This window comes from Pyrus communis, chromosome 14, assembly GCF_041283825.1.
Source record: "Pyrus communis isolate YQ-2024b chromosome 14, ASM4128382v1, whole genome shotgun sequence".
NCBI lineage: Eukaryota > Viridiplantae > Streptophyta > Magnoliopsida > Rosales > Rosaceae > Pyrus > Pyrus communis.
Window position 1 is genome coordinate 13,825,876 of NC_142578.1, and position 15,484 is coordinate 13,841,359.

General features: G+C 36.6%; 1 protein-coding gene and 1 pseudogene across 1 annotated transcript; both read left to right on the forward strand.

Annotated features, from left to right (window-relative positions):
- The first annotated feature begins 346 nt into the window (after positions 1–346).
- LOC137712551 (uncharacterized) lies at positions 347–1,495 on the forward strand (annotated as a pseudogene).
- A 5,093-nt stretch (positions 1,496–6,588) lies between these two features.
- LOC137713956 (AT-hook motif nuclear-localized protein 1) lies at positions 6,589–9,839 on the forward strand. Its single transcript, XM_068453318.2, has 5 exons — positions 6,589–7,276; positions 7,761–7,828; positions 7,975–8,103; positions 8,680–8,841; positions 9,246–9,839. Exons 1-5 carry the CDS (start codon positions 6,841–6,843, stop codon positions 9,588–9,590), a joined length of 1,140 nt encoding a protein of 379 aa, XP_068309419.2. The 5' UTR covers positions 6,589–6,840; the 3' UTR covers positions 9,591–9,839.
- The last annotated feature ends 5,645 nt before the right edge of the window (positions 9,840–15,484 follow it).

Genomic DNA, 15,484 nt, shown 5'->3' on the forward strand with positions numbered 1-15,484 from the left:
CTCCTAGTCGTTACAAAGCAGTTGTTTTGGTTCAAAAATTGGGAATGAGAAAATAGTTCTTGAAAATGACACCAGAAGAACGCTCAGAATGGATAAAATACAATATGGAGTGAATGCGGTTGTTTTAGATTTGTTTACATCTTGGAGTATTTACTTTTGTTTGATAACATGTTGACTTTGGTTTGGTTATTTCAAATTTGATCTTGGAATATCTAATTTGTTTGATAATACGTTGACTTTGGTTTAAATGATAGAAGAAGTAGTTTGTTTATTTGCCTAAGGTATTTTCCCTTTCCATTGGTCTTCTTAACATTGAATGAGGATCCTCAAGAATTTCGAGTGCTATATGTATCCGGATGTTTTCTTAAAGCTATGTGACGTCCTTAGGGAAAAGACGCATTTGAAGGGTACAAGATTTATTTGTATTGAAGAAATGGTTGCTACATTTCTACTCACTATTGGTCAAAATTCTCGATATTGCCAAACTCGGGACAATTTCGGCAGCCACATTTTACAACAAGCAAAAATTTCAACAACGTTTTGAAGGCCTTGAACACAATTGCACCAGATTTGATGGTCCAACCTGGATCCATGGTGCCAACTAAAATAAGAGTAAGTACAAGATTTTACCCTTATTTTAAGGTTAGTAATTAGTGCTTATCTTAACCATGTCCTAATTAAACTAGTTTCATAAACATATTCTTAGCTATGTATTAACTCTTATAATTATTTTTGGATTGTGTTGGAGCTATTGATGGAACACATATACCAACAATGGTATTGGGACCCGAAGTAGCTAGCTATCGTGATCGTCATGGTAAAATATCACAAAATGTATTAGCTACTTGTAACTTTGATTCGGAATTCATATATATTCTTAGCGGATGGGAGGGTTCAACTCATGACTCCAAACTATTACATGATGCTGTATCAAAGAGGAACGGACTTAAAGTGCCAGAAGGTTTGTATTCATTCATTTATTTATTTATTTACACTAGGATGTACCATAAATAATAACTTTATGTGTTTTAATTTTAGGTAAATTTTTTCTAGTGGATTGTGGATTTGCAAATCGTCATCAATTTTTAGCTCCGTTTCAAGGTGTTCGATATCATCTCCAAGATTTTGTTGGTAATGATCGTGACCCCATAAATACGAATGAGTTGTTCAATCCTCGACATGCTTCCTTGAGAAACGTAGTGGATAGGATATTTGGTGTATTTAAATCTCGATTCACAATTTTTAAGTCTGCACCTCCATTTCCAATTAAAACACAAGCAGAGTTAGTGTTAGCTTGTGCAACTTTCTTCGCAAGGAGTGTCGTTTTGATGAATTTCCAATCGAACTAGAAGATGATGAATCTGAAGATGAAGAAAATGATGATGAACTAGGTAATCAAACTCAAGAGTAACAATGACAGATTGCTAATGCATGGAGAGCTGGCATAGCTACAAATATGTGGACAGATGTTGTGAGTAATTGCATTCAAAGATGAGAAATAGAGAATTAATTGTTTTTACGGATTGAAGTAAGCAAACACCTGGAGAGCAGCGATATAACCTCGGACTTCGCATGACGTAAGTTGCTTAATGTGTGTATGAAATTACATTGTACGGTGACAGCTAATGTGGAAGTAGTGCCAAATTGGGTCAAGGTTGTATGTCTATAGAGACTTGTTGTCAGTCTGTTATTCTTCATGCATTGTTGCATTTGTTTCCAATCAACTTAAGCTTTAAGGACAATTGGATATCAACATGGTTGAAAGCTGGATAAATCTTTTTGCTTTGAGTAGTTATGTTTATATAAAATTGTTGGGCTTTTTACAAAAACTTTGATGGTTAGTTTATTTGACATTAATCGATCGGGTTCCTCTTTCATTTTGATAGCTAGTTGAAAACATTACATGTGAACTTGGTATTGCGATTTGGTATTAGTAGGATGAAAATTTTGGCTTGTAATGAGAAGGAAATTGTTGATCAAATTCTCTGCAATTCTCTAACCCCATGTAAAGAATTCTCTCACAATTCATGTGAATTCTCTGGAAGTTATAATTAATTCACTCAAAATCTCTTGGAATTCCTTCTTTTTTTTTCCTCTCAAACTCTATAGATTTAAATTCCCTGAAACTCTTTAAGAATCCTAATTGAATACACCCCCCTAAATATGAAAGTAGAAATTTAATGAAACTTGAGAGTAGTAAAGTGAGAATTATCCTGAATTAAAATTATAAAAGACTAATCAACGAAGAACACACAATGGAGTGGAGTGATTGACCATAACAAAATCCTAGTGTGTAAATTATTTCTTAAAAATAAAAAATAAAAATATTTGTCATTCTAATTCAAGAAAACTAGAGAAGATAGATTTTTGACATTGGATGATAATCAAATGGCTACATACGTACGGACATAAAAGTCTAACGAGCAAAGGGAGCAGCAGTGATGGCACACAGAATTAGCGTTGCAACATATTTAATACTGCATTGACCGTCAACGGTCTTACTCACAGATTACTTTCCTCTGTTTTTTGTATTTTTTATTAAACCTTTTCTTTTCTCTTCTTTATTAGGGCGCCCTTATTATTAGATTAGTAAAATAACATGTTTTTATCACAAGTTACAATAACATAAGAATTTTATATTTTTTTATACAACTATTATAGTTACACTATTAAACTGTAATACTAAATGATAATATAAGAAATTCATGTAAGTGGAAAATTGATAGAAATCCACAACACTGCTATCAATGTTACTCAAAATATAGAAGGTATTCAAACTTAGGTGATGAAAAAAAATGTATTACTCTAACCAACTTTGATATGTCTAGATATGCAAGTTACCTAATTTAGTTGTTTATTTTTTTTAATTTTCCTTGATGTTTTTCTTTTGTTGACCTAAATTGTTTCTTTTTTGTCAACATACATGAAACGCAATTACTGCTACAAAAACGTTATGATTTAACACTTTGCACATGAAAGTGCGTTATTAAATCAAAATGCCACATCACATTAAACTCGTTTCATGCAAATCATTTTACAGGGGGATGGGGCTATGTAGGGATGACAACAATTTGGTTTGGGGACGGAAACACTATAATTAGCCTTATAACCATGAAAATTAACCATATCCATAATTGCAAATTAACTGTCACATCCCAACCTGAGCCCCCACCACATCCCGGACTCGACTCCATCGTAGCACGATATTGTCCATTTTGGGCCCCAACCACGCCCTCACGGTTTTGTTTCTGGTCACATGAGAACTTCCCAGCGGGTCATCCATCCTGGGATTTCTCTCGCGCGAACTCGCTTAACTTCGGAGTTCCGATGGAACCCGAAGCTAGTGAGCTCCCAAAAGGCCTCGTGCTAGGTAGAGATGGGAATATACATATAAGGTCACTGCCCTGGGCGATGTGGGATGTCACAATCCACCCCTCTTAGGGGCCCGACGTCCTTGTCGGCACAATTTCGACCAGGGATTTGGCTTTGATACCAAATTTTCACATCCCAGCCCGGGCAATACCCATTGGGAAGTTCTCTTGTGAGTTCCTAGAAACAAAAGCGTGAGGGCGTGGTTGGGGCCCAAAGCTGACAATATCGTGCTACGGTGGAGTCGAGCCAGGGCTGTGGTGAGGGCTAAGGCCGAGATATGACACTTTATCTCAGCATAATATATGTAAGCCAAGTGATATAAATCAATGCAAATGATATGTTAGCCGGAGTCACTTAATATGACCTGTACGGTTGAATCTATAGCTCATCCATCTAGCCAGAGTCACCTAATATGACCTGTACGGCTCGACCAATAGCTCAATAAGTATGCCTGCACACTAGTCGGAACCACCTAAAGTGGTCTGTATAACAGGACTGGATGTAAATAAATATGCTTAAGTGCTACGATCACGTGAAGATTGTGTGAATGATCGCGGGTCACCTACGAGTCGGAACCACCTATAGTGGTTTGTACGACAGGACTGTGCACCTAACTTGGATCCAATGTGAGCGTATGGTGCGGGATGTGAACATCACGTGAAAGACTGTGCCCTGACCATGGGCAGGAGCACTAACACCAGGGTGCAGGTTATAAGGTATAGATACATCTTGGCATAATCATGCAACTCACATCCACAATCTATAAACTCACCTGGAACTTACCTAAGCGTCCGCAGCGTCAAAAATAAATATGTGCAACTACTAAATGCATATTCTAAATATAAAACATTTGGCATGGCATTTATGTGGATTTTGCTATTTTGAATGTAGTTTCGATATATGTATGTACTCTATTTTCTGGGAAACTATACGGGTTTTACAGCGAGGGGTTACTACCTTTGGTAAGTGAAATGGTTTCTGAAAAGCTTTGTTTTCGCCTACTCACGTTTTCTGTTTTTCACCCCTCCAGGTTCTAGTAGCAAAGTTTCCGTATCGACGAGGATTCATGGCATATCCCTGTACGGGTGGCTTCCTAAGATGGTATAAGCTTTATCTTACCTTACTGTACTTTACTTATACTCTATAATCACGTGTGAAGTGAGTTCATTCCTGCTCACTAGCGCACTCTGGTATTTAGGCACTATTAGGTTTAAATTTATTCACATTTTTCCACATCATCACACTTTATGGCTTCGGCACCTTCCAGGTGTCGACCATCACAGTCGATTCGGAGTCCTAGTGGACATTCCGGGTCGGGGTGTGTCGATTTGGTATCAGAGCCAATCCCTGGGCGAGTGTGCCGACGAGGACGTCGGGCCCCTAAGTGGGGTGGATTGTAAGATCCCACATCACCTAGGGGAGTGGATCCTCTATGCCTTATATGTATATTCCCATCTCTACCTAGCACGAGGCCTTTTGGGAGCTCACTGGCTTCGGGTTCCATTGGAACTCTGAAGTTAAGCGAGTTCGCGTGAGAACAATCTCGGGATGGGTGACGCATTGGGAAATTCTTGTATGAGTTCCCAGAAACAAAATCGTGAGGGCGTGGTCGGGGCCCAAAGCGAACAATATCGTGCTACAGTAGAGTCGAGCCTAGGATGTGATGGGGGTCTGGGCGGGGATGTGACATTAACCATCAAAGATTATCCATAACTATACCCACCGGGTGATCGGGAACCCTTATAACCATACCTGAAACTATAATCGAATAATATTCTCAATGTTTCTCCATATTTAAAACATACACGAATTTTCATTCTAAATTTATTCTATTCGAACGGATATCCACGATTTATCAAGTTTAACAGTTTGAGCTTTGAATTGCCATGGTAGGGCCATGTTTATCAAAACTTTAGGCGCCCATTGGCATGAGTTTTTGGAAATAATGAAATCCGAGGAGAAACGGTTTAGAGTTAGAAGACGTAAGCTTGGGATTTGAACTTTTCTTGCAGCTTAATAAATTAAAAAATATTTTTATATTACTATTTTATGGCAGGTTATAGCTTTTACAGCACAGCGCTTGTTTGACCGCATTTTTAATCCAAGCGACTTCTTTTTCAGAATTCCAAAACAAGTTTTAATTTTCCCGGTCTTTCACACCAAACTTAAAAAACAGCAGAAGTCCTTTGCAATTACAAAATTACCCTTCAAATTTAAATTTTTATCCCATCAAAGACCTCATTGCCATCTAACGTGCTACCGATATTGCCCTTCCTTTTTCTTAGGTTTTTATTTAAATCGTCAAAGTTCTCTTTCCTCAATAAAAATAAAAAGTATAAAGTGTGCAGCGTGCAGTGGCAATATTTGAATCAATGGGAAAAATAGCTTGTGGTGAAAGCAAGGCTTTTATCGTTTTTTCAGGATCTTGCACTAAACCAAATGATTTGCCTCCTCATAAAAAAAATAAAAAATGATTTGCAATATGTTTCTTTCACCTTACTTTTGGTATTTATATTTCCTTTAGTTTTATTATTTATTGACATTTCATTTATTTAAAAAAAAATTATTTTTACCATTTATTTGTACTATCTCTTTAATAGAGTTGAAACCTACAGGTGTTACTGGGCTTTACCTCTATTAGAAAGACGATACAGATAAATAGTAAATGTAATACTATTCTTATTTTTTTGAGCTTGTTTTTCAAAAATGTTATTCTTACTATTTATTGTACAATCTCTTTAATAGATATGTGATCCACATGCATACCCTACCTCTATTAGAAAGATGATACAACTAGATGGTAAATGTAACATTACTCTTTATTTTTTGAACAAAGTTTGGGAGATTAAATTTTTGTATCATATTAATGTACCATATGATGTGACAAATTAATTAATAAATTTATCTCTTTAAATAATGATTGTATACATCACTTGCTATATCAGATGTAAATCAATGTGGTATAAATTTATAATTTCTTTAGCATTACTTTTATTGTTAATAAAACACTTTAAATTAGAAATTACAATAATTAAGATATTTCCTTATCAAATTTGTCAAACCAAGAAAATATTTGTTCAAATATGTTTTGATATTGACCAAAAATAATATGAACATGAAAATAAAATGGAAAAATCAAAAAGGAAGAAAGATAAACAGAGGGGTAAAAGCGTAACTCAACTCTCAAATAGATAAACAGAGCCTGATGGTAATTTTGTTTGAGGAGAGAGACAGTGCAAGTCCAGACAAGAAAATCTGAGAATAGCAGTTTTCAAACCTTTTCTCCTCCATTAATGGAGGGAAGGAAGTTTGTATAAACTCTCTCTCTCATGTCACCACCTTCTACTACACTTCTGCCGCCATTTCCAGATCAACCCTTTTCTTCCGATTAAGTTTCGACTCAAACCCCCAAAAGTTTCTTCAATTCCTGCTCAATCCTCACTCTGTGTTCCTGCTCTGTTTCTGGTTATGGAGGAAAAGGAGAGCACCTTTTCTGGGTCACCCGGCAACTCGGAGACCGAGTCACTCCCAGTGACTCAGAAGGTGAGTATGCCCATGGCAGTCATGGCGGCCGTGGACGCCACCGTGAGCTCGGAGGAGAATTACAACAACACCCCTGTTTCGGAAACAACCCAAGTCGCAGAAGTTGCAGCAGCAGCAAGTGTTGGGCCTGGTGATTTGTCTGGGAAGAAGAAGAGAGGGAGGCCCAGAAAGTATGATGCAGATGGGAATTTGAGGCCGGGGTATAATAGTAATAAGAAAAGCAGTAAGGGTGGCGCTGTCCCACCGCCACCGCCGGGGTTTTATCTTTCATCCCCTCTATCGTCTGAGTTTTCATTTTCTTCCAAAAGAGGAAGGGGGAAGCCTTCTGGATCCGGCAACTATCAGATTCTTGCTTCTTTGGGTAAGTTTATCAACGGGAAGGACTACCAGTACAAAAGTTTGAATATTTTGATTTTTGGGTTTTCTCTGTGTTTGTTTGTTTGGTTGCCGAGAAAATGCTGCAACAGGAAAGAGATTTTGACTGAAATACAGGATTATGTGGTTGGTACTTGGTTTGGTTGCTTGTCGGTTGTGTTTATGTTTTTTTTCCACATTTTCTGATGTATAAATCTCAACTCACCCACCTAATAGAAGAAAAAGAAACCTTTGTTTTTCTTGTTAAAATATGTAATTTGTAAAAATAACCAGAGTTAATGTCCACAGCTTTTGTTTTCTTGCATTTTCTCACCAACCAAACAGTCCTTTTCTGGCTAAATAGTTCATATGCGTACTAGGAAAATCAGTCTCACACTTATGGATGGTCAAAGATCTGAATTTTCTATTGGGATTTTTGTTTATTGGAGTTTAGATTTTGGTGTGTAATATTTGCAACTTGATTTTGGCAGGAGAGTTGTTTGCAAACACAGCTGGTGGGGACTTCACACCACATGTGGTTAATGTTAGCACTGGGGAGGTAAAGTTTCCTCTATTCGCCGATCGTCAACTGCGAAAATTCTTTGGTATTTCGGAGTATCCTATACTATGGGATTTTTAACCGTTAGATTTTGGGGTTGCATGAAAAAACTAACAAAAGGGTACACAAAAATTGTGGAAATGCAGGATGTTGCAAGCAAAATATTTTCAATTTCTCACAAGGGTCGAGGCGTTTGCGTTCTCTCAGCAAATGGAGCTGTTTCTAATGTTACCATTCGCCAACCGGGTTCTTCTGGTGGCATTCTCACATATGAGGTATCATCTCACTTCTCTTTCTGTCAACATCACTCGGGTTTTTTCCCTTTACTTTTTGGTGGGTCATGTTCCATGGGAAGCAAATAGTATCGCTCATCATCTAGCTCGGTTTAGTCTACAATGTCGGGAGTTATGGTTAATGGATTATAATCATGCCGAGTCTGTAACTGGTTTGTCACCCACCAACATGTGAGGCGTCTTTTTCCGTAGTCGAGCTTTTTCCCACTGGGTTTTACCCGGTTAAGGTTTTTTCAGAGCCTGTAGTTATGTTCACGTGTGCGTCTATGTTTGTCGTGGTTATATGAATGAAATTATCTTTTGCCCTCAAAAGAAAAATATGTCTTAGAAACTTGTATCTTTTGGATTTGGGTTTTAGCCTCATGGTGCTTGAGAAAGTCAAATTAAAATTGCAATGAATCTTTCAAACCTTTTCGGGATTGATAACGAACTAACAACGGTTTTGCTGCTTTCTGCTATTTAATGCTGTTTTTTTTTCCTGCTACTATTGTGCTCAGTTTGTATGTCATTAGGGGATTGGATTTGTTTAGCATCCTCTAAAACATAAATTTTTTTCAGGGACGCTTTGAGTTACTGTCTTTATCTGGGTCATTTACCGTCACTGAGATTGGTGGTGTAAGGAGTAGAACTGGTGGCTTGAGCGTCTCGTTGGCAGGCCCAGACGGTCGCGTAATAGGTGGTGGCATTGCCGGTGTGCTAACTGCTGCGAGCCCTATCCAAGTAAAGTCCTTCCTTTCACATCCCCTCATTTGCTGTACCATTATACTTGAGCACCCTCAGAGTCTAATGATGTAAAATGAATGGAGGGACGAGAGAAAGTTACCTGCACTTGGGATACCGAGGTGGCATTATTCCAAGTCAATCACGCGCGGTCATGTGTTTTAACTTTCCCACAGGCCAATAAATGATTTGTCTAGGGATAGGCACAGTCGCCAATTTCTTTTGACTTGTGTTATAGTTTATCACTACCCAGTTTAACGAAACTAATTTGTCTGCTTAAACTGTTGTTAGAAAGGTTGTGTTATTTCTAGTTATTTTCTTAGATTGAGTTCTTTCTGGTGAAAAAAAATTAAAAGCGAAAATCGAATCCATTTTTGACAGAGGTGTGTGTTGTTTATGGTTAGATTGTGGTTGGAAGCTTCATGCCAAATGGATACAAGGCACATAAAGTCAGGAAGCATTATCGTGAGAATACACTAGGTTCCCCAATCTCAAGTGCTCCAGATACAGTCACTGCAGCAACTCCCGTCTCTCAAGCACAACCTGAAACTGAATCCAGACTGAATGCAATATCCCCTTTACCGGCACATAGCCACGGAGGAGAAGCAAATAAAAGCATGATCCAAATGCACGGCACCAGTGTTGTATCCACTAATGCCGGTTGGAATGGTGCAGATCTCAAGTCAGAACACAGGCCGTCCCCAGACATTAATTTATCCGTTCCTGGTGTATCTGTAACCGGTGCTTAGAATAAGGTACGTATCATATGCATGCTGCAGTGTGACGAAGCTTCACCACAGACGTACTTAGAGGAAGACGCAGCAGGGCATACATCAAACTAATCAATTTTTTTTTTTTATTATTATTGCTGTTGTAACATGGAGATTTTAGTGAGAGATTGTAGGAAAATTAATAGACATTTGCAACATTTGTTTTAGCTTGACATGCTTGCTTTATAAGCAATTATTGATTAAATACTCTCTGATGATGGGTTATCACTTGCTACTGTTCATATATACATGCCTAGATGGTTTCCATAACGGCTATCAGGATCACGGTTACCTTGGTTTTCATCCTTCTTGGCTAGAGACTGAAAACAAGAAGCATCTTTCTTGGTCCTTAGTTGAGCTTCTCAGGTGAAAGGCCACAGTCGCATCCCATGTCTTCGTTGTCATCATCGCCATCACTGCCATACGGAGCGCTACGATAATCATCGTCGCCATGTCATGATAAAGAAGCTTTTTCTGACGACTCGTTTCAGCCATATGGTTCAAAACAATGCTCTAGCTAGTAATCGGTAACATATTACATATGCTGTTGGTGTTGTCAATTTATGTATAGGAGGAGAGGATAATGCAACTGATGCAATAACACGACTGCAGGCTTTTCAACTTGTGAAAATTTAATTAAACCGAATAGGTATTGCTCCAACTTCCAAGGTTCAATTATTATTTGGAAACTGAAAAGAAGAACCCCTTCAAATTCATCAATTGCTCAGCTGCTTGGATATTGGTAGGGGTGTGTTTGGTTTTAATCGGTTCAGTTTTTTGCAGAAACTGAAACCGAACCGAAATTTCTGTTCGATTTAATTTGTTTTCGATTTATTTTGATTCGGTTTAATTATGGTTTGGTTTTATTTTTCATAAAAATTTAAAATAATTTTTTTAATCTGAAAATTCACATGAAGGAATATGCGGGTGTTCATTGAGATGGTGAGTGTGATGATGATGATCCACCAAGGAAACATGCATGTATGATATTTCAACAAAATGAGGTATTTGGTTTATCAGCTCCCAATCCTTCTTCCTCTCCTGTCTCTGCCGTTGGATTGGATTCTATTTGTGCTGACTCCACAACCACCAAGCTGGTCTAGGGATTTCTATTTGGCTTGAAGTTTTCAACGTGTTTGAGACTAAAACTATATTAATAATTGATTTGAAATTGAGTTTAAAAAATAAGATCCAACATAAATAAAGGTAATTATATTTAATTCGGTTCAGTTTGGTTTTGTTCAGTTTTTGAACCACTAAAACGGAAACCAAACCAAAACATTTCCATTCAGTTTTTTTTTTAGTTCGGTTTCGGTTCGGTGTTTGGTTCAATTTTTTTTCGGTTTTCGGTTTTTTGAACCCACCCCTGGATACTAGACTAGCTTTGATCACCTGCACATTTTTTTCACAAGTGATTGATTGAGATTTAACTAGGTCATTTCTAGTCAAAGAGGGTTAACGTACTGTTTGTCTGTGTTTTAGCCCTCTAAAATTAATATTTTAAAGACCACTTTAGGGCTAAATTTTTTCATCTCCAACCATGTAGGACTATATTCTATTTTATTGCTTTTGGGGGCCAAACTTAGTTTGCCTTGGGGTTACATGTTGCATGCTTTATGGATAAACTTAACTTGATTCTTTTAGCCCGGTTCCCTTTAGCCCTTTCGCTGGTGACTGATTTTGTCAATTTTAGGGCTAACTGTGACTAGGGATGTAAATCAACTCAAAATAGTTGAGCTCAGTTTGGCTCGTGTTTGGCTCGTCGAAGCTGGGCTTGTCAATAAACCAAGCCAAGCTTAGTTTGACTTGATTAATAAACAAGTTAAGCTTTAGTATTTGTATGTTCGACTCGTAAAACTTGTGAGCAGCTCAAAAATTTTACGAGACAACTCAAGGTAGACTTAAGCTCGGTTCAATCGTTCAAGCTCGACAAATAATAATATTATAAAAAATTCATGTCTTCATCTCTTGACAAAAAATTCACTCCCTTAGTGCAAATAATATCCTTTATTTTAGTTGGGTGTCTTTATAGGTACCCAACTTCAAATTAAGTTCACCTAACTAAAAAAGTTCCTCACTAAATTTCTCAATTTGTAACTCAATTTTAAGTTCACCCAACCAAGAAAAATCATCTCTCATCCACACCCATCTTCATCATTTCTCTATGTAGCATAAAAGTGTTGGAGAATAGGAACCTACATTGGTCACATGACAAAGTAATATACAATTAATACATGAGAGTTTCCACCTCTAATAGGCTTAGGGTAATGCTGGGGAGACCAAATTTTTAAACCAAATTTTGTAAACCAAATGATATAGATGTTGATGATTGGATTATTACTTAAGTGTTGATTCACATGCTTATTTCCTATTGGTGACACATCATTTGGTTTGCAAATTTGGTATAGAAATTTGGTCTCCCTAGCATTATCCATAGGCTAATATCACCCATGCCTTTTGTAATAAAATTCAACACCTACCATTAGGTGGTTAAGTTGAACAATATCAATGATGTTGGTGGTAGATTATGTTGGGTGATTATCAACAAGGTTCTGAACATGGTGGCTTTGAATTGCGTCTTGAGATTGAGGGTAGGAAGTGTAAGATTAAACTTATCAAAACATAAGTTAAGAGATTAAGCTCATGAACCACAAATTCATACAACGTTAAAATCACAATTCGATAAACACAATAACAAACTAAACGGTAGAAGTAGTAGAAGAAGAAGTCAAAGTAGACTTCTAAACGATGCACCTTCTCCTCTCTAGCAAAACCAAAAGTACTCAAACTAACAATATGTGTTCGTTAAATATCAAGCGTATGTTTTGTGAGAGCAGAGGCCACTATTTATATTGAAACAATTGTCGTGATTTCCCTATTAATGTCAACGTAGGAAACAAACACACAATTCCAATCCAACTACGAGTACTAAGTATCAAGATTTAATTAAAGTTTTGATCTTGAACTGATTAAGAAAACTATAAACTATACAAGTAGACCTTTCCATACCAATTGAAACACTATAGTTGGCTTCTAGCACCCACAATTATACTCATATTCTAACATTCTTTTTTTTTAGTATGATATGTGCTTCAAACACAACTAATCAAATTATTACAGAAGTGATCACATAAGTCTTGTATAAAAAGTTCTCTATCATATACAATATATCCATACATTTCAAAACATAGAACCAAAAACCTCCACTGCTACATGATTATGTCCATTATTTCTTATTATTACATGTTAATTATCCCTACGTTTTGTTAAGGAATTGGTCTTAAAAGAACCTTATTACTTTCCTTTTCTCAGTTTCAACCAATCTACGCACTCAGGACGTTTTTGTTGATAATTTGACTATTTGGAGGAGTTTTAATGCTAGGCCAATTGGAGAAGGACGCTAAGAGGCTGAAGATCATTGTGTTCTAATTTCATAATTTCCATGGAGCCATTCATTCTAGTTTTAGAAATCAATCCCGAGAGAGTTGCAATTCCGTCAGTACTGCACGGCTTTGGGAGAATGATGATTTGGACCCTTTCTCGATTTTCCTAGTGGCGTGCGATATATGCTTAGAAAGATAAGACATAGTGGTGTGTGATATATGGTTGGAAAGATAAGACATAAAACTATGTTTCTCAAATTTTTACAGAATTTTCCATAAGCTAAATCGACCCCAAAACTGGCGTCCAAGTCAGATGACATGTTTCCCAAACCAAGAAGGATTCTTTCCTAGTTTGTTTCATTAATTGTTTAAGATTTTGTTTTATTTTAGGAGAGTTTCTACCAAACTTTTTAGGGTTTTCCAGCATAACTATAAGGCCTTTATATATCTCAAGAGACGACCATCATAATACACCCATTGTTATAAAAATCCCCACCTAGGCGCTAGGCGGCTGGCCAACGCCCTGATTAATGCCTAAGCGTTTGAAAATTAAGAAAGGGCACCTAGACCTGCAGAGGCGCCTGCCTAGGCACCCACCTAACCCACCCAGACCCGCCTAGACACCTGCCTAGGTTGCAACTCACTTAGATATAAAAGATAAATTTCTTTTTGCATTTTCTTGTTTCCAATAAATTGTAAGAGACTTATTGAACACTTAAATAAACACACAATATATGTTTGCTCCCCATGTTTCCATTATATTCCAATACTTCATATTATATATGTCATTCTATTTTCTAGTTTATGATGAAATTATATATATTTTTTAAGTATAAATAGACACTTATTTACATGAAATACAATAGATTTACTTAAATCTGCCTAGTCTGCCTAAGCGCCCGCCTAGGTGCTAGGCCCTAGCCCGCCGCCCGACTAGCACCTAGCATCTTTTAGAACCTTGACTACACCATCCCCCACATCACCACCACGCCATACTACACCATCTCCATGATTCGCGAAGAAGAGCTTAGGGACGTGCTTTACCACGGACTCCGGGTTTTATCTTTCTTTTATTTTTATTTCTATGTGTAAGTTATTTTCTAAGGTTTATGATGAAGCCATGACATGAATATTTGCGAAGTACTTTGTTAATTGATATCCAATTATATGTCATGTTATATTCTTAATCTTTGTGTGTATTTTATTCTAGATTCGGATTTCTAATGACTGATCACCCTTAGGAATTTTGCATCTAGATATTTATATAAATCGATGAGGATGACCAATCAATTAGTTTTACTGGAATTAAGATTAAGAAGAGTGGACAAACTAGTGAGGATGACCAATATCAAGCTAGTCCTACTAGGTTAACATGATTCTTCTACGCTTAATGGGTTTTTATGTGTTTAATTGTATGCCTAACTAATAGGGTATAACTATCATATAGAGATACAAGAGTTGATGTCTGACCATAGATTAATTTATATCTTAGCAAGAACAACTTTTAGCATTAGCATGGTAATTGGATAGTAGTTGGCTATAGGAAAAGTGAATAGGATTGTTGTTGGTGGATTCATAACCTTAGGCTTTCTTGTGTCGTGTGTTTATTTTAATTAATTATCTTTTCCTTTTCTTGTTAATTTTACTCTTAATCAATTATTTTATTTAATTTTTCTTTGTTTGTTTAATTAAGTCTAGTGTGACTAATCGGTTAAATTGGTGTTAAAGCAATCCTTGTGGGATCATGATTCATGTGCTTGCGAGTTTAATTTAGTTTAAATTAATCTATTATTTAGGTTAGTTTAAATACACATCACTACATAATGCAAAATTGGTTCAAGATTACTGATGTCCAATCTGTATATAAAAATGTGACTCGCTTATAGGGAAAGCCAAAATTATTCGCTCCCACTCATCTGACCAAACGTAACAATAATAATTTTAAGATTCAGTTAACAACAGACTCTGCTAACTTCCACAGTACTCAAACAAAATGAGTAATAAAGTAATAATTCAACCAATTGCTTAATCAAACCACAATTCGATTTATAAGCATCAAAATAAATTATAACTTCACAAGAGGCCAAAATTGTATGCTCACGTTTTCCATGCCAAACTCAGTATTAACACAATACTTAGTTTCAATCAGCTCATTACTCAAACATAATCAATAACATGAGCATCGTTCAACAACTTGCTTAATCAAAAAATTTAAAACATCCATAAGGAACAACATGAATGATTAATATTACAATTCCACCAATTGTCTTATCAAATTAGAAACGATTTTATAGCACCATAAGAATTAAATACCCTTAGATCTATACTCACATTCGAACATATCATTCTCCCCCTTGAGCATATGGTGCAGGTATTACACAACTAATAAAGAAATAAGGGATATGAACCAATTGGTTCTTGATTTCTCAATTGATAATGCATAATCTTAGTTTGATCAATAGGCTTAAATCCTTATGCACCAATTTATGT